General features: G+C 39.1%; 1 protein-coding gene across 2 annotated transcripts; it reads right to left on the reverse strand.

Moving 5' to 3' along the window:
• LOC109629941 (uncharacterized) lies at positions 1–12,586 on the reverse strand. Of its 2 annotated transcripts, none has more exons than XM_069534668.1 (17): positions 12,475–12,586; positions 12,356–12,388; positions 11,675–11,723; positions 10,793–10,947; positions 10,121–10,255; positions 8,841–9,029; positions 7,752–7,814; positions 6,455–6,643; positions 6,257–6,270; positions 6,060–6,082; positions 5,448–5,542; positions 3,965–4,056; positions 3,160–3,239; positions 2,558–2,717; positions 1,299–1,461; positions 1,130–1,183; positions 1–1,023 (listed from the first exon to the last, which is right to left on the reverse strand). In XM_069534668.1, exons 1-17 carry the CDS (start codon positions 12,500–12,502, stop codon positions 719–721), a joined length of 1,827 nt encoding a protein of 608 aa, XP_069390769.1. In that variant the 5' UTR covers positions 12,503–12,586; the 3' UTR covers positions 1–718. The 2 variants fall into 2 exon arrangements, with proteins under 2 accessions (XP_069390769.1, XP_069390768.1); XM_069534667.1 differs by having other exon boundaries at positions 3,160–3,386.
• Between the last annotated feature and the right edge of the window lie 5,539 nt (positions 12,587–18,125).

Below are 18,125 nucleotides of genomic sequence, written 5' to 3' on the forward strand. Positions count from 1 at the left end.
TTTTTATTTAAAAATGTTTTATTTATTAGAAACGGGCACAAAGTTTTTGCATTATATCAAAAATCAACATGTAATAGAATATGTATAAATCCCCAAAATTTTGGTTTTCTGTAGTCAACACTTGCTTAAAAAGAGCTTAAATTCATAGTGAATTGTGATTCAAAATGTTTATGACTTAGAAAAATAATAGCATCAAACACGTGCATGTGATTCCTATGACTTTGCATAATAATACACACTCACTTGAAAAAATAATGCACTCTGAATGCAGAATAAAATGGAACAATAAAAGAAGACTCATGCCATAGCTGTGGGTAGGTTTCAAGCTTATAGTTATTTACTAACTACTATCAATAATAAAGTAACAGTAATATAAGAAGTAAATTAGCATCAAACTAAAGAAGAGTAACTTTCAGTAATATTAACAGATAGCTGTTTAGCTTAAAATCAACATTAGTTTGGAGACTGAACTTTTCAGTAGAGGACAAAGCTTTTACTGCTTGAGGTTTTAGCTGTATATTCAGAGACAATACTGTAGTCTACAGATGATTACTTCACCATGCACATGTCAGTCCCCGATACAGGAGTGATTGTCGTCAGTCAAAAGCAGGGTTAGTGATTGCACAGTGAAACTCAGTAGCTGTAGATAATAGATGATACAAATACAGTTGTTCCATGAGATGTAAAATAAAGGCAAATAAAGTGTGAACACTACTAGTTATATAGGAGAAGTATGTTCTTCAGCAGAAAAACAGCAATGACAAAAGGTGTTGAGATTCTGACATTTGTAAATAATGAAATAGAGCGACTGAATAGGGTCATGGGTGAAACCAGTGAAGACATGAACTTCATTAAAGTAGTATGTCATGCCAGGGATCAGTTTAGGCTTGCTGCAACGATCAGGTGTTTTCAGGATGTAAGGCGATGCCAGAGCTTTAACAGTGCCGTTCATTGGGTGGATTTTAAGCACACTGCGGAACACGACACTGTGCAGAGATACACTTTCCACGGTGCCGAAATTCACTAAAGGACATAAAGAAAAAATTTGTAATTTCACAAATCTGCAATTATTCAAAGACGGTATTTCCTCCCAATCTAAAAAAATCTTAATCATAAAGTGGTATCTTACTTTGTTTGCAAAGATCTTTTGAGTTCAGATTGTTCTCTGAAAGATATCTGGATTCTAAAAAAAGACAAGTATAAAAACATATTACTGCTAAGATGGAGAAACTAGCTGCAAGACATAATGACAAAGGTCAAGTACTATTCTGTGAGATAGGGACAAAACAGAATCTGACCATCATTCATCTTGGCCTGTCCCGGGTGGCGTAAAGGACTCAGCTTCTCGTCACAGCACGACCACAGAGAGGTGTTGTAGTATAGGTGACCGCAGCATCTGAATCCTCTCTCCATCGAGTAGGGCACCTTTTTGTCCACACTTGAGCAGCAAACATCTTGGTTCTAAACATAGATCATAGAATCATGAACAATATGAAAGTCACATTAACATGCTTGACATCGTACCCCCAAAGATTAGTGAGACTGATATCATTTGTCCATGACATACAGTAAAGATATATGTTAAATACGTCCAAGACACAGTGATCGATGTCCTCCCAGTTATGGGCAAAAGTACTGTGATTTGTGCACCAAACCAGATGGCTGTATTAATATGATATATATAATAATAACTGATTATTTTAGCCAGAATACTTTTTATATAAAGAATCAAAATGGTTGTGTTGAGTTTCAGATTTTCAATTCATCTTTGATGAAAAAATTTAAAGAAATTTCCTTAGGCAGAAAAACATTTCTGCTTGGCCACTATGCCTTTGACCTTTGACCAACCAAATCTAATCAGTTAGTCCATAAGTCAAAGTTAACATGTGTGCCAAATGTAATGGGATTCTCTTAATTTGTTCTTAAAGGTACAGTGTGGAGAATTTTGTGATATCTAGTGTTGAAATTGCATGTTGCAGCTGAACACCCCTCACCTCACCCTCTCTTTCCTCTCTTTCTGTCCCCTCGATGTAAATATAAAGTATTTAAATAATAAGGGCCTTTTCTGGGGTAAAGAAAACTACAATTCATACAATTTAGATGAAATGAACTACTGAGAACATCATGAGAATTATTTTACATTACATTTCTGCCAATAGTTCCCTTTCACCTAAATCTTACACACTGGACCTTTAAGAAGGCAAAGAAATGTCTTTTGTGTTTGGGTTTGTACCAAATCTGAAGAAATTCGCTCATTCTCTGCATTCTTGAGATATCACAAAGAATGGGACAGTAGGATGGACTGACAACCGAAAATCATGATGGCCAGTGGCTGACTGCATGCTAGGAGACATTAAAAATGTTCCTCTACCAGTTGTTCTTACTTTTGACTGAACTTGCCTATAGCAGCACCTCATCACGTCTAGCCTGTGATTAGGAGAAGGAGTTCCCTTTCTAGGAACATTTACGGTCATTGATATATTTTAAACAGACATAAGCAATAAACCTTTCAGAATGGAAAAAAATCAGTATTATTATGACAATTAATGAAACACACCTCTGGCTTTAGTAGAATGGATCCACAGCACTGCACGTCTTGCTCGTATTTGCCTAATGATGCCAGGTCATAGAGAGTCCCTGCACAGCACTTCATGTGCATGTCATTAATGTTGTAGACATGAATTCCACAGCAATGACTGTGTTCACCTTTCGGATATCTGGATAGAGAGACAGAGCTTATAGTTAAGCTTGACACAAGTTACTTGCTATGTTTAATGCAAATTGGAATAAAACTGCCTAACCTCACTGTGACTAATAACCACCCTTTCCAGCACAAGGCGGAGGTAGTAACAGAATCCAAGAATCAAGGAAAGAAAAACAGACATTTCTTGTAAACAATGGAATGTCTGTTTGTCTCAGAGACTAAATGGAATCACAGGGTGTATATGGAAACAGACTGTGGTGCCTGTCTAGGTTTGGTTCACATATCCTCCCTGCTTAACTATTCATAACACATATTTATGAGGTCATAAGTGGGTAAAGAGCAGACACGTACCAGACGCTGCAGCATTCCAAGCAAAAAAAAAATATACACTGTCTCACTGAGTTCTCATGAGAATGTGCACAGACCAGCATGAAAAGACACGCAGACTTAATCACCTGTGACCATTGCAGCAGATCTCGTTGTGAGGCTGGTACGTTTCTGTCCCACAGCAGTGTTGTCCAGGTGAGCCATGAAACTGAGAACAACATAGAGTCCCTTTAGTAGGATTGAAAGGAATATTGGTGTCTGAACATTCCTCTCCATCTTCTCTGTCCGTGTACAAGGTGCCGTTACAGCACAGAACTCTACGCTGTGCCAAACCATACGGCATCTGTCCGCAGCACTTTAAGAATCAGAGAGAATACAGCTATAAGTGTGCAGCAATCCATATACACGCAGACACAAACTGCACATATACACTGTACTGGTCTAAGTATACATGTAAAAATAAGGACAAATGCAGGTCAGAAAAACAGTGACCTTTGCAAGTATTAAGTTCTATTAAAGTTCTACCAGGATGTTGTTATATCTTCTTTTTGCAAATGCAAAAACACCAGCGGCGCTAACGTTAGCAGGGCTTTCAGTCCAGTAAGTCCAAATCGTCCTCATCTAAAAGTAGCTGGGCGGAGCTCCAAGCTCTCTCAAAAAAACTGCACCATAGAAAAAACTGGGATGTACTATTCCTAGTTCTCAGACTAGTAGATAATTATTTGTATTCATTATATTCACTAGATGTACTGTATTTGTTCCACAAGCAGCCACACAAAAGAGATTCTGCCTCAAGTTAATTTTCTTTTTGCAGGTAAAACTGATAATAAGTTATTATTATAAAGCCTAATAACATCACAGGAAAGTGTGGATAAAGTTTCCCAAACTTTTTCCAAAGATTTCCCACACAGCTGAATATCATGTGGACATTACTTGATATTTCAGAGGCTCCTTCTTTGATAAACAGCCGTCACAGCAGACTTGTGAGCGTGGGTCATACACTGTGGGGGTGGTATCACATCCGCCTAAACAGAGGGTGGATACATGAAAGAGCAGTTGTGAAATTAAAAAGAGAACAAAAGACAAAAGAGTGGGGAGTTATTTGTCGGGGGAAGGATGTGGAAATGATGAGTCAGAGGGGAAGCATTGAACATATGCAAAAAAATTTTAGGAGAAAACTGGAAGCGCTCATGTGAGAAGCTGTCTCTAATCTCTCACAGGAGACATAGTTTTCTCTGTTTTTCTTCCTGTTGGTGTGGGCGTAAAGTGTCGACTGTGAGGATATTTGGGGATTATATGAGACTACTACACGAACCTAAAAGCCCATTAATGTACAGTAGCCGTTTTCAGACATGAACTCCGGAAAATGTCTGGATATTTGCGTCTGTTTATTTCACACTCACTTCATATTAAGAAGCAGGAGATTGTCGAGTCAGACGCATAACAACAAGAAAATGTAGGGAACATTCAGGCAAGGAGTGGCGTTAGGGTCGAGTATGCAGGAGGCAGGAAGTTTTTGTTTACAGCACAGTGACATTGACATCAACGTCGTTTTTTTTTCAACAAAACCTTTCGAATCTCATCTACCTAATAAAACATCTTCGTTTACATCTTCTACATATATGGCATCTCTTTTTAATCCTGAGGTATTTGTGTTGCGCGTTTTGATTTTTTAAGACATTTTGTTCAGGGGCTGGAAGGAAAATTTCTGAAAATGTTTTTAGCAACTGATTGGAACATTCTCACATAGAGCCCCTCCAGCAAATGTCCATACTTCAGTGTATGTCCGAAGGCAGCTTATGAGACTCTTCTCTGTTCCTCGGTATTGCCTTAAACTGTACGGATAATTAAGACGCTACAGATCAGGGTTTTGGTTTTCCACTTTTCAACTGGTATTTCCCTCAACAGCAACAAGAAAGGAGCCGGTACCAGTAAAAGTTATAACCCAGTCTGTTGAGAGGACGTCTGATCTGGAGTGCCTGGCATGAGTAGCCTACAGGGAATGCGCTTTCCAGGGCGGAGGAGCCTCTCTTCTTTGAAAGCCAATTTGCCCTGATATCATTCTATTAAATGGAAAAATGTTTACTTTATGACTAGACACACTCATGTCATACCTTATTTGAAACATGGTATTCATTAACCAGAACCAAACAATCCTACCATTCCAGATTACGTCACAAGCGCAAGAAGCAGCAGATAGTTGGGCGTCATTTTTCTACACTGGGATAAAAGTGGAAACATGTTGACCATCTTTATTTATAGTCTATGGTTAAAATCTTATTAGGTTGTGTCCTTAAGGGAGTAATGTAACTGCATACTGAGCTCCAATCCTTGTTGAATGATCATTTGCATGGATCTTTTTTACTTCTTCATCTTCCTCTATCAGAAGCATCCGAAAGATAAGACATAAACCTACCTGAGTTGCAGTGACTTGTATGCTTTATCTCACAGCACTGTAATACATTGGGGTTGTAACATGATGAGCCACAGAGACGTGTGTGTGGCTCATTGCTGAAATTAAAGATAAGCATTAATAAACAGAGAAGCAGTCGATATCACATCAAAGGAGCACTACCACATAACACAAAGCATGTTCGCATAATGCTTTTTACAGTATGCTCAGTGATAAAAGTCATATCAGATGCATATTTCTACCAAGGCTCCATTCCCCGATCACTGCTGTGCAGAGTTTAACCCCAAATGCGCAATGGCAGCATTAATGTCGAGGATATTTTAGCTTTGTTTCTGGATAGTGGGCTAAAATGTCATCCATCTTTATATACAATTTCAAACCAGTGTGGTGGTGAACTCTACCACAGGTCATCTTAAACCTACATGTCACTCGTTGTTTTTAATTATGAATAATTTGTGGATATTTTATACTTTTGAATGTCACATGCATATTAGGATGAATTTGCAACAGTTAATGTGTTTAACAGTGGGTTAAAATAACCATAAATTGAACTGGGTAAAAAAAAACAACAACAACACATATGATACTGGGGGTTAAAACATCTGGTTGACTTACCAGTTGGACTGAGGAATGGGTGTCTAAAAAAAATAAAGCACCAAAATGTAAATATTCCAAAACTTTTCTTCATTGACTGATGCATCACAACATCTAATTATTCACATACTGTTATCTACAAAAATCAATCAGTGTGTGAGACAGCTGTGACATATTGAAATAACTTGAAGATGAGAGTTTTAGGGAGGGTTTCTTACCTGCAGCCGCACACCTGTGGACACCAAACACAAAATATTGTAATGTTGTGTAATGGTATTATAACTGGAAGCACCACCCTGATCTGGCAGAAAGATCAAACTCTGCATCTCTTGTCAGAGAAGTCATCCCAGACATTGTCTTGACAACAAATTTGAAACTAAACAAAAACAACATAATTAGTACACTCTGTCACGTACCTGACTTTTTTCCACAGTCGATGGAACTGATGGGTAGAATCTTGGGATCTTCACCAGTCCAATGGCAGCACTCAGTCTCAGTGTCATACTGCTCATGACCACAGCACTGGTGGTGGCTGGACTTCCTGATCAGGATCGTCTTGTTGTTAATCGCACCGCAGCACAGGCATTTGTCCGACTCAGAAGCCGCTGTGGAGACGATCAGAATGAAATACTATATATATTTTTTCCTCTACCATAACTAGCTGTTGTCAGACAAGATTCAAGGATAAAATCCTGAGAATTGGGTCCAGATATTACCCACAGTCTGCCTTTCACACATGCACAATGCAGCGGGAGGTTCTCCGCACAGACGCATTCAAAACAGCAACAAATCCTACGCAATATTCAGGTGAGAGGTGAAGCAGCAGACAGAAGCGTATCAATTCCGCTGCAGCGATCACGTGATTCTCTTGACAGAACACAGACACCACTGTCGGCTCCTATCACCACAATCTCTCTTCTTCGTTGGTGTCTTCTATGTGTGTGAAGCTGCCTTTCCTTTTTTCACATTTGCCTCTATGGCATGTTAGAATTGTTATCAATAATAAAAATAATAATAATAATAATTTGGGTTTGTATAGCCTTTCAGGGTACCCAAGGTGCTTTACAGGGAGAAAACACAAAATAAAAGAAGCAAAACACAAGATAATAATACTGATGATTGGCTGAATACTGATGATTGGCTGAGGCTAGAGTCCATAAGCTGTGGTGAACAAGTGGGTTTTCATGAGTTTCCTGTTGGTGTCCACAGATGGGGCATTGCGGATGTGAGATGAGGGTGGGGGTCGCCACGCTGAACGCTCTGTCACCAAAAGTTCGCAGGCCGGTGTGTGGGGTGGAGAGCAGACCCGAGTCTGAGGACCGCGGGTTCTGGGATGGGTGATAAGTGCAGAGGAGGTCAGACAGGTACTGGGGGGCAAGACCATGGAGGGATTTGTAGGTGAGGGGGAGGATTTTGTAATGGATGCGGGACTTCACAGGAAGCCAGTGAAGTTGGATGAGGGTGAGGGTGATGTGCTGCCAGGGCTTGGTGCGAGTGAGAACCCTGGCGGTCTCTGTGCTTTGGTGTGTTCTGAAGCCGGATTGAAGAGGTTCATAGAGCTCATGGCTAGACATGTGCAGATGGAGTTGGGCGGCAAACCCGCCCACTCGCTCACAGTGAATCCAGCAGGGGATTGTCTGCTGTTAGCTCACATCGGATGCTAACATTTATAGCGGCTTATTTGAAATTGAAATGTTTTGCAGTTCTACTCACCTTTATCACAGCACTGGGCCTTTGGAGCAGACATTAGTTTGCCTTCACCCAGCAGGGCCTGAGCTGTAAAGACAGAGATCAAGTCAAATCAAACGCCCGAGTTTTCATGAAGCTGTAAAATGGGTGACGCATTGGTTGTGTTGCAATGCAACATCTACAAACCAACCAATCATTCAATTATTACACCAGCCAATGTACTGTACATCAGTTGTCGATCTAGGACTTTTTCGAAATCTGGTGCTTTAAAGAGGGGGACACAGAGGGGCCAATTATATGTCCAACATTCAGGCACAATTCCTTATTCAGTCAGATGCACAAGTCATTCCTTGTTTCCTTACTGTTAACTAGCAAAAGCCGCATATCCTTGAAATTGTTCCGTGTTCTTAACACATTCTCATATTTATTATTAGTATTTTAGTGAATATTTTTTTTAAAGACTACCGACAAGACAGGGGTACTTCAGGGGCCAATCACATTTCAGCTGGGGCCAAACAGCAAACGTTGTTCTGCATTGTTTTGCTATCATGGAAGCACAGGTGGAGTTTATCAATTTTTCTGTTCTTGCAAATTATTTCATATGAACATCTGTTGATGCGATCCAACAGGCATTGATTGATCTGAAAGGCCTCAGGACTAGGGATGTAACGGTATGGGATTTTACAGTATGGTAAGGTGATGGTGTTAGTACAGTATACCACGGTATTTCACGGTGATGGTATTTTATTTTTTTAAAGATTTTTTTTGGTACTAGGGGAAATAACCAACAAAACAGACAAGTATCATTCTTAATGTGAACGTGAAGTGAAATGTTTTATTTGTGAGTTCCCTACTCGTGTAAGTGGAGTTGTGCCGCATAATATTAAAATAATTAATTAATTACCGTCACCGTGAGCTTGGAAATCTCGCGGTGTCACCACCGTGGCTTTACACCACCGCAGTATACCGAAATACGGTATACCTTTTCACCCCTACTCAAGACTAATACAAATTGCAATTCATTTTTTAATAGATGTGACAGTGCGATGTGTGTTAAATGTGTTATAGTGCTGTGTATATAGGAGTGATGAGTTGAGAGTCCTCCAGTCTCACCTGAGTCCTTCATGCAGCACTTTGATTGAATGGGTTGTATGTGGAGAGTGCCATCCATCTCACAGCAACATTGAGTGATGAGGTCGTACTGCTTGTGATGACAGCACTGGTGGTTATTGGACATCCTTGTCAGGACCTTCTTGTCGTGAGGGGGACCACAGCACAGCTGCTTCTCCTGATCAAAACCCCCTGTGGACAAGATCGCCATGATTTTGTGATAACTCATTTTAAGTTTCTACATATCCAGCAGAGCAAAGTGTTTGGATAGAATAAAACAGAGCAGAGTATGCTACATATGTTTGTGTAAGACTTGATAAAACAGTTGTATCACTTGCATCTATAGGAATATCCAACAAGACTGCCTCAAGTTCTATGCTCCTTTTCCTTTGGACAAAAATTTACTAACATCTGGCATATGTCTGCATCAGGAATGGAATCAACTAGTGTTAACTTCATGGTCAAATGAAATGCAGCAGACAAGTTTTAATCATTTGGATGCTTGGTATCTGCTGTGGTCATGAGCAGTATGACACTGAGACTAAGTGCTGCTGTTGGACTGATGGAAATCCCAAGATTCTACCCATCAGTTCCATCGACTGTGCAAAAAAGTCAGGTACGTGACGGAGTGTACTAATTATGTTGTTTTTGTTTAGTTTCAAATTTGTTGTCAAGACAACGTCTGAGATGACTTCTCTGACAAGAGATGCAGAGTTTGATCTTTCTTCCAGATCAGGGTGGAGCTTCCATTTATAATACCATTACAATATTTTGTGTTTCTTGTCCACAGGTGTATGGCTGCAGGTAAAAAACCCTCCCTTAAACTCTCATCTTCAAGTTATTTCATTTATGTGACAGCTGTCTCAACTGCCCAAAATTTGCACCATAACAATAACCTCAAACGCATGTCACGGCGGTATAGTGCAACCCACTGCAATAGATATAATTCACACCGATTGAGTTTTTTAAGTTGAACCAGTGAATTATTTTTTAGAGTGCAGCTACCAAGTATCCAACATGGCATTGGAAAATTAGTCAGTCGACTTTTTTTGCGACTTTATGGGCTTTACCCACATTTAAAAAACGTGCACACACCTGCTAACTTAAGTGTAAAGAGGTAACACAGTTTAATACTGTGTAAGCAAACCTACTGTCCTGCAACATCACTTTCCAATAAGAAAATATTATTCCAGTGGGCTTAATATAGTATAAACTGTGCTTGTGTTTTGTAAGTATGTTATTATGATGCTTCACATCCATTGATAGTGTGCAACTCTACTCACCTTTTCCACAACATTGGGCCATCGGAACAGGTTTGGTGACGATGGCTGACTGACAGCATAAATGATTGATTGGGTTGTAAGCCTCCAGTCCACAACAGGCTGACACAGTTTCACTTAGACCAAGCGTAACATTGGCTGTGAAAGCAGAGATAAGGTCATGATACAGGTGTAGGCATGTTAGCTGCTGAAAGTGCAGTGTGAGCACTGGGGAATTTCCATGCCCATTATCTAAAAATATGTCTTGTGAAATAAAGTGACTCAGTGACTTTGACTGTGCCCTGGCTATTGGTGTCACATGAGCTGGATTGAGACTTTCACACAATAACAGCTTCAGCGATTACTCAGTGATGTGAAAAACGAACAAATATGTGCGACATTTCTGTGGACTAGAATGTCCAGACAAGTTGGAGCACACCGAAAAGCAGCAAAGTCTGATAAAATCCAACAAAATGTCTTTGGGATATGGTGGTGGCAACATGGATGTGCAGCTGACTAATCTTCTTGGTATAGTCAGTATTTTCTAATGGACAGTGTCAGCACCTCCTTTATCTTCTGCATTCTATTAAGAGCTTTGGTTTATTTTATTGAATTCCATTTTAACCACAGTTACACTGATCTCCCCTGTTTTAGCATTTGAAAACCAACATTTTTTGCTGGTTTCATTATAATTACCTGCAAATGTGCTTCCACTTTCTACTTGACAGCAAGTGGCTAGAGCTGGGTTGAAAGGCTGTTGTCCACAACATGACAGTCCTTGCCCTGGATGAAGATTATCCTTACAGCACACAGCCTCGCGGATATCATACATTATTCCCATACATGATTGACTGCAGGACAAGGGAAACAATATCTTAGTAGCATCACACACATTTTAACTCATCGTAAATATGTGAGCAATTATTCAAGTTATTCTACTCTAGAAATTGTCAATATACATTTCACTCTTATGCTTTGTAATACTGCCCTCTGATGGAGAATCTTAAAAGACAAGTTACACAGGTAAAGGATAAAAATACACTATGTGCTACAGAGTTCTACACATCTGTACATGTGAACACATCACAGAGGATATTACTTGACCCAACTGCAGCAGTAATAGTTTTAAGGCTCCAGCAGAAACCAAAGTAAGGTTAATGAGGTTAGAACTACAAAAATGGCATAACACACACACACACACAAACATACACACGCACACATCCTTGTACTTCTTATTTAGCGATGAACACCTATGGGCATAGTGCATTCCTGTGGGGACATGCTTGCATTCATTTATGGAGACTATAATAATGATAATAAACCAATTCATTTACCTTTTCTTATCAATGTAACAAAACAAAAAAACTTACACGGCAGAGACATGAGAGTAAGATGAATGAACAATAGAAATAATAAAATAGATTAGATAAAATGAATAGAGGTAATCAGGATTAATCATTTTTAACCTTGTCAACATATGGTTACTCTTCTGAACTTTGTCCCCACTGATTGCCTCTGACAGAAACACACATATGCACACACACACAAACACACAAAGAATAGAAGGTGAACACTTACCGCTGGTTACAGCTTTTATGAGGGAAATCTTCAGCTTCCTTGGCAGACTCTGTCGACAAACATACATAGAGTAGAGTCATGGAATCTCACAGAGCTCCCTTGGTCTTATAACATGTGCATTCGTCATTGATGATCCATCTGATGCATTTACATTGGGAAACAGGCAGGATGTAATTTTGCCATAAGAAAACCCGACATGTGATGTTAATAATTCGAGGCACATGACTATTCATCGATCCCATGTGTTAATTTGACAGTTTACTCCTCCACACAAAACTAACACAGTGTTGCATCATGGCACGAGCCAATGCAGACAGACAGACAGAAAGAAAGAATTTAAAAAAAAAAGAAAGCCAGAGAGAAAGACATGTACTCTGCATCTCTTTGTCCATCTATTGCGTCCTGTCTGACTTTTTACACACACACACACTCTGTGTTTTAAAATCCAGATCCAGTTTTTTAATACTAACAATTAAAGTCACAATCTATTATATTAAACCACGGGACTAGATCAACTTTATGGACTGCAGAATATTTCATATCCCAGTGACAACAACAACAAATACAGCAGAGAAAAACTCTTAACTGTTTTCTAAGTGATGATTCAGTGATCATGGGGCCCCATGTCAGTTATTAAGCAATGAAGAAAGTTAAACAGTACAGTACAGTCCCTGTACTTACCACATGGAGTGATGGAGCTGCACATCAGCCACACTGAAAGAATCCAAAAATAGTACACATTATTTTATCAACCAAACCAAAAGTAATGGCATTTGTGTGAAGATCTGCCTGTAACATACCTAATCCAACAATCCAAGACGGAGCCATGTTGGAGCACTTTCCTGGGAAGAATCCAGCAGCAGCTTCTGCACTAGAGAGTGAGGTGCAGATATGTGATTAAATAGCAATAATAAGCCACTCCCACATGATATCACCCCTCAAACCTGGGCTGTCACATGCTGTAGCCCAAAATAAACTCATAGAGTTCTAAAGTGTGTTTGCTATAGGTAAATTAGTGGAGGGCAGTTCAGAATGCCTTTTTGTTATCATCATGCTGAGGTGTTATCTTTTAGTGCTTTGACTTTGAAGTTGTATGACCTGATATAATGAGCAGGGATTACTGTTACATGGACTTTTTCTTCTGTTTCTTAATCATTCTGGATCTATGCCTTCATGGGTGTTTGCCATTGTCTGCCTAGTGGTCCCTGCACTGTAGGTGTGTCCCGCATGGCTTCTGGCTGACAGCATCTTCTGAATAAAGGCCAACACATAAATCATGTGACACTATAAAAAAAAGGAAAGGAAGTAATGTTTCAGCATTCATTTTATTCCTGGTGCTAGTAATCCTATGATAAACATTAAACACTCTTTAAAAGGTGCCCAAAATACGTCACAAAACCTTGAAATGCTAGTTATCTTCAAATAGTACCAAATTTTACTTAAAAAAACTAAAATTATTATCTCCAATTGTCCATCACTTGACTTGGGCTGTGACAAGACTAAACACATCACCTTCCAAGCATGTTTTGTTTATGCGTCACTATCCAACTCGTTCAGCATATTGGTCTCTGTATCCCTCTGGGTCTCAACGATTCATATTTCATTCCTCTGCAGTGTATAACAGTTCTTATTCCCCCAGATCATTAAACCGTGGGAAAAAGGTCAATTTCCACTTAAATGTGAGGGAAAACTCTGAAAATCATATTTGAGATTCCCACATTGTTGTTTTATAGATTCAGTGTGACAAGTGTGAACGATGTCTCCGTCCACAGTGCCTGGAAATTCAATTTCAATTTTCAATTTTATTTATATAGCGCCAATTCATAATTTACATTATCTCAAAGCACTTTACATTTAAAGGTCAAGACCTTAAAACAATATTAACATAGAGAAACCCAACAGTTCCCACAATGAGCAAGCACAGGCGACTGTGGAGAGGAAAAACTCCCTCATTAACAGGGAGAAACCTCTGGCAGAACCAGGCTCAATGTGGGCGGTCATCTGCCTCGACCGGTTGGGGTGAGGAAAGAAAAGTAAGGGGGAGGAAAGGAGAGATGGGTGGAAAGCGGGGGAGAGAAGAGAGAGACGAGCTGGAGAGAGAGAGACCGGGAACAATTGGGCACCAATCACTATCAGGGCTGACTATAACAATAACAATGTAGTGATCTACAACAGGATTATATATATTAATGAATTACTGAGTTATTTTAATTAATGCTAACAATGTCGATGGTAGTCGTTGTTGTCCTGCAGTCCCGGTGCCAGAGTTATCTGAAACGAGATAGAGAGAAGAGCCAGAGGGACTATGGGAGGACAAAGTGACACTTTGACATGATGACATGTTAAAACTAATAAATAAATAAATAAATAAACAGGTGTGAGGGGGCAGAGAGACAGAGAGACAGAGAGACAGAGAGACAGAGAGACAGAGGGAAGTGAAGAAGTGCTCAGTGCATGATGGGAGTTCCCCCAGCAGTCTAAACCTATAGCAGCACAACTAAGGGATGGTTCAGGACTCACCTGATCCAGCCCTAACTATAGGCTTTGTCAAAGAGGAAGGTTTTTAGTTTTACTTTAAATGCTGGGACAGTGTCTGCCTCCCGAACCCAGAGTGGGAGCTGGTTCCACAGGAGAGGAGCCTGATAGCTAAATGTTCTACCTCCTGCTCTACTCTTACAGACTCTTGGAACCACTAGAGAGCCTGTGTTTTGGGAACAAAGTGATCTACTTGGATAATAAGGTGTTATCAGCTCTTTGATATATGAGGGGGCGTGATTGTTGAGGGCTTTAAATGTGAGGAGCAGGATCTTGAATTCTATTCTAAATTTTACAGGGAGCCAATGTAAGGAAGCTAAGACAGGAGTGATATGATCTCTCCTTCTAGTTCCTGTCAGCACTCCTGCTGCAGCATTTTGGACCAACTGGAGACTTTAACAGTCTTCATGGAGCATCCTGCTAATAGAGAGTTACAGTAATCTAATCTAGAGGTTACAAACGCGTGGACTAGTTTTTCAGCATCCTGCTTAGACAGGATGTTTCTAATTTTGTTAATATTGCGCAGATGGAAGAAAGCCATCCTAGACACTAGTTTAATATGGGGGTCAAATGAGATTTCTTGGTCGAACAACACTCCAAGGTTCCTCACAGTGGAGCTGGAAGCCAGAGTGACACCATCTAAGGTGACTATCTGGTCAGACAGTATTTCTCTGAGATGTTTAGGGCCAATTACAACAACCTCAGTTTTGTCTGAGTTTAAAAGTAGAACATTTTGGGTCATCCAGGCCTTGATATCTTTGAGACATTCCTGAAGTTGAACTAGGTGATTAGATTCATCATGCTTCATGGAAATATACAATTGGGTGTCGTCTGCATAGCAGTGGAATTGTATGTGGTGCTGTCTGATAATGTTGCCTAAGGGGAGCATATATAAGGTGAAGAGTATTGGTCCAAGGACCTGGAAAGAGTCAGGGCTGAAAGCTGGAGTTGCTGCATATACCCTGAAATCCATGAATCCTTCCTCAACATCAATCTTCAGCAATAATCATTCAAGTTTCCCAGTAATACAGTAACTGAATAGGAAAGCGTGTATTTTGAATTAAAGGTTCAACAGTTGTATCTAGAGTGCACCAGACGTTTCATGCTTCCTCATTGTTCCTTTTGTGTATATTTAACTCTCTCTATAGGTCGTTATGCTGACCATTGTTCAAAAGTTAAGCTGTATTTTTAGTTTTATTTATCAGTTTTAATTTTGTTTATTTTGTATAGCATGTTTTCTTTAATCAAAGGTACAATAGGATTTTTTTTATGCATGTGCGCATGCTCACCCAGCACTCACCCACACACCCACAGCCTCAGTCAGCTCCTGTAGACCTCTCTCCGTCCCTCCTGGCCTGTTAGATTTTGATAACAATCAAGCAATTATTTGGAATTCAACTTAAACTGAGTTGTGTATCAGCTCCATCTGTTGTTTCTGACTCAACATGCACAATCTTCTTTTTCTTGCATTTTCCTTCTCCTTTATTCTGCACACCAAATCCTTCTCTTCTCTACACCAAGGTTATAATAGTTTCAGATATCATTCATTTTAGTTTATTTTCATTTTCGTATTGACTTTTTTTCCCCTCCAATTCAGTTAGTTTTAATTCGTTTTTAGTGTGGGTTTGCTAGTTTTTATTACTTTTTATATTTTCAAAAATGCTTAGTTTTATTTTAGATTTTATTCGTTGTAGTATTAGTTTTAGTTTTTTCATACTTTGGGTTATTTGTCAGGTGCAAGATTCAAAAAGGTCAGAGTGAGTATTGTATGATAAAATTCAACAAAAGATAAGTTTAAAAAATGAGGGTGAGTTACTGTAATAATGACTGACTTTTCATTTTTGGGTGAACTGTTCCTTTAATGAATACAAACAAAGTGCATATATTACAAAAGGAAAGTGAGAGTGTCAGTGTGAGACACAATTTGTAACCACACATTTGGTTTTCAAAAAATAACCAACAAAGAGGTTCACTGAACAGCTCAACAACAATGTGTGACAGATCTGAGCACATCACGAGGAGATGACTGCAGCTTATTTCATCATAAATTCACCTGAGGTGCAGTAAGGTTCTGGTGCCAGCTGGCGTAAAACTGCTAGAGCGGAATAAATAAGTCATATGGATCCAACCAATTGAGGCTTATAATTAAATTGACAGAGACGATTATATTTTCGTTTTAGTTCGTTTTCTAAACAGTTTCAGTTAGTTATCGTTTTTTTTCTTTTAATTTTCGTTTTTATTTATTTCAGTTAACGAATTTTTTTGTTCAATTTTAGTTTTCGTTTTTTCGTTCGTTTTCGTTAACGATAATAACCTTGCTCTACACACAAGATTGACATTTCAATGGAGCCCACTACCAACATTCAAAACCTAATTGTTCAATAATGCAGGCGTTGATGGAAATATGTCTTTCACTGGCGTATGGTACACAAAATAACACAGTAAAGACAAAGAAACAATAAATTACTCAGAATAAAATGACAACAATTTTAAAAAACGCAACTGTAAGATGAGTAGAAATAATAAGATGAGATAACATATAAAACAAATAATATGCACATAATATACACCTTTCACTATGGAAACAGTGGCACAGACTTATTGCAAGGAAATGTTATTGTATTTGTGCATTATGTACAAGGAGATATTGAAATTAATTGCAGAGACATTTACAGTATTACATGCTAAATGTTTGTTTTGGTACACATATGTTTGCATTATTTATCTTGTTCTATAATCAACTAAATTAAGTTTCAATATCTGTAATTTTGCAGAGATCATTATTTGGTTCAGTATGATGATTCTTTTTTCTCTTTTCTTGTGATATGAAAACCTGTTCTGTGTTTTCTCAGTATGTTGGTATGATTAAAAAATAAAAACAAAACTCTAACTGAACAATTTTTACAGCTTTACTAAATAAACTAAATACCTCAATATTTTATTTCATTTTATTTTATTCTATTGTATTGTATTTAATTGTATTCAAATATATCGGCTGCTATGACGACTTAATTTCCCTTCGGGGATGAATAAAGTAATCTATCTATCTATCTAAATCAGTGATACTCACTATTTTTTTCACATGAGCCACATTGGCAGAGCAAAATCAAGGGAAGAGCCACTTTTACGACAACACACCAAGTCCCCTTTTGCAAATGTGCATTTCTACATATAAATTGGATATCCCACAAAAAAAGAAACAACACAGCCAATACATTTTCAATTAAGACCATATTCACCTTAATACTGGGATGAGCGGAAGCTGGCATGCATGTCCTTGACTTTCTTCATGTTGTATTTATAGTTTTGTTGTTGCAATCATCAGTGAGGCATTCAAGATGAGCATGGGTCAGTCGGTTTCTCTGTTTCCTCTTGATAGTGTTTGGTTGAAAATGTTGACTCACAGGTGTATGTGCTCATGAAGAAAGACATCACTTTCTGTGCAAGTGGTTTCAAACTGGGGAAGTCTGCTTCAGAGACCAAACTCCAGAAGCGGCCAACACCTGCTCTGAGTTCAACTTGGAGAATGGTATTTGTTTGGATGCGCAGTTTTGAAATGGCGCTCCAAGTTGCTTCGTTTGAAACAGGCGCGGGTTTGTTTGCATATTAAGCACAGAGGGTTCACGCTATGAAGAATAAATAAGAATTCGTCTGTCCACTCTCCTGCGCTCATCTTGTAAGCTTCGTACCTTTCGTTTTTTACTGGGTACATCCGACGTTTGCCTGCTCGTCCCCTCTCCGGCGTCTTCATGCTGATTTTCGTTTGGTGCTTGTGCTGGTTTTTGCCCTTTTTTAATTAAAAAACGATCCATTGTGCCCGCATCTCAAGCTGGCTGGCCAGTGCGAGCCGCCAATTAAAGCTTGACGAGCCGCGCAATGAGCATCTCTGATCTACATGATCAAAATCGACCCAGTC

The sequence above is a fragment of the Paralichthys olivaceus genome, chromosome 11 (assembly GCF_024713975.1).
Source record: "Paralichthys olivaceus isolate ysfri-2021 chromosome 11, ASM2471397v2, whole genome shotgun sequence".
NCBI classification, from domain to species: Eukaryota; Metazoa; Chordata; class Actinopteri; order Pleuronectiformes; family Paralichthyidae; genus Paralichthys; species Paralichthys olivaceus.

Bases quoted from the DNA above. Each gene is read 5' to 3' on its own strand.
- LOC109629941 (XM_069534667.1), bottom strand. From the start codon at position 12,502: ATGGCTCCGTCTTGGATTGTTGGATTAG. The intron at 12,389-12,474 runs GTATGTTACAGG...GGATTCTTTCAG, and splicing joins GTCTTGGATTGTTGGATTAG to TGTGGCTGATGTGCAGCTCC. The intron at 10,256-10,792 runs GTAATTATAATG...CTGCTTTCACAG, and splicing joins AAGTGGAAGCACATTTGCAG to CCAATGTTACGCTTGGTCTA.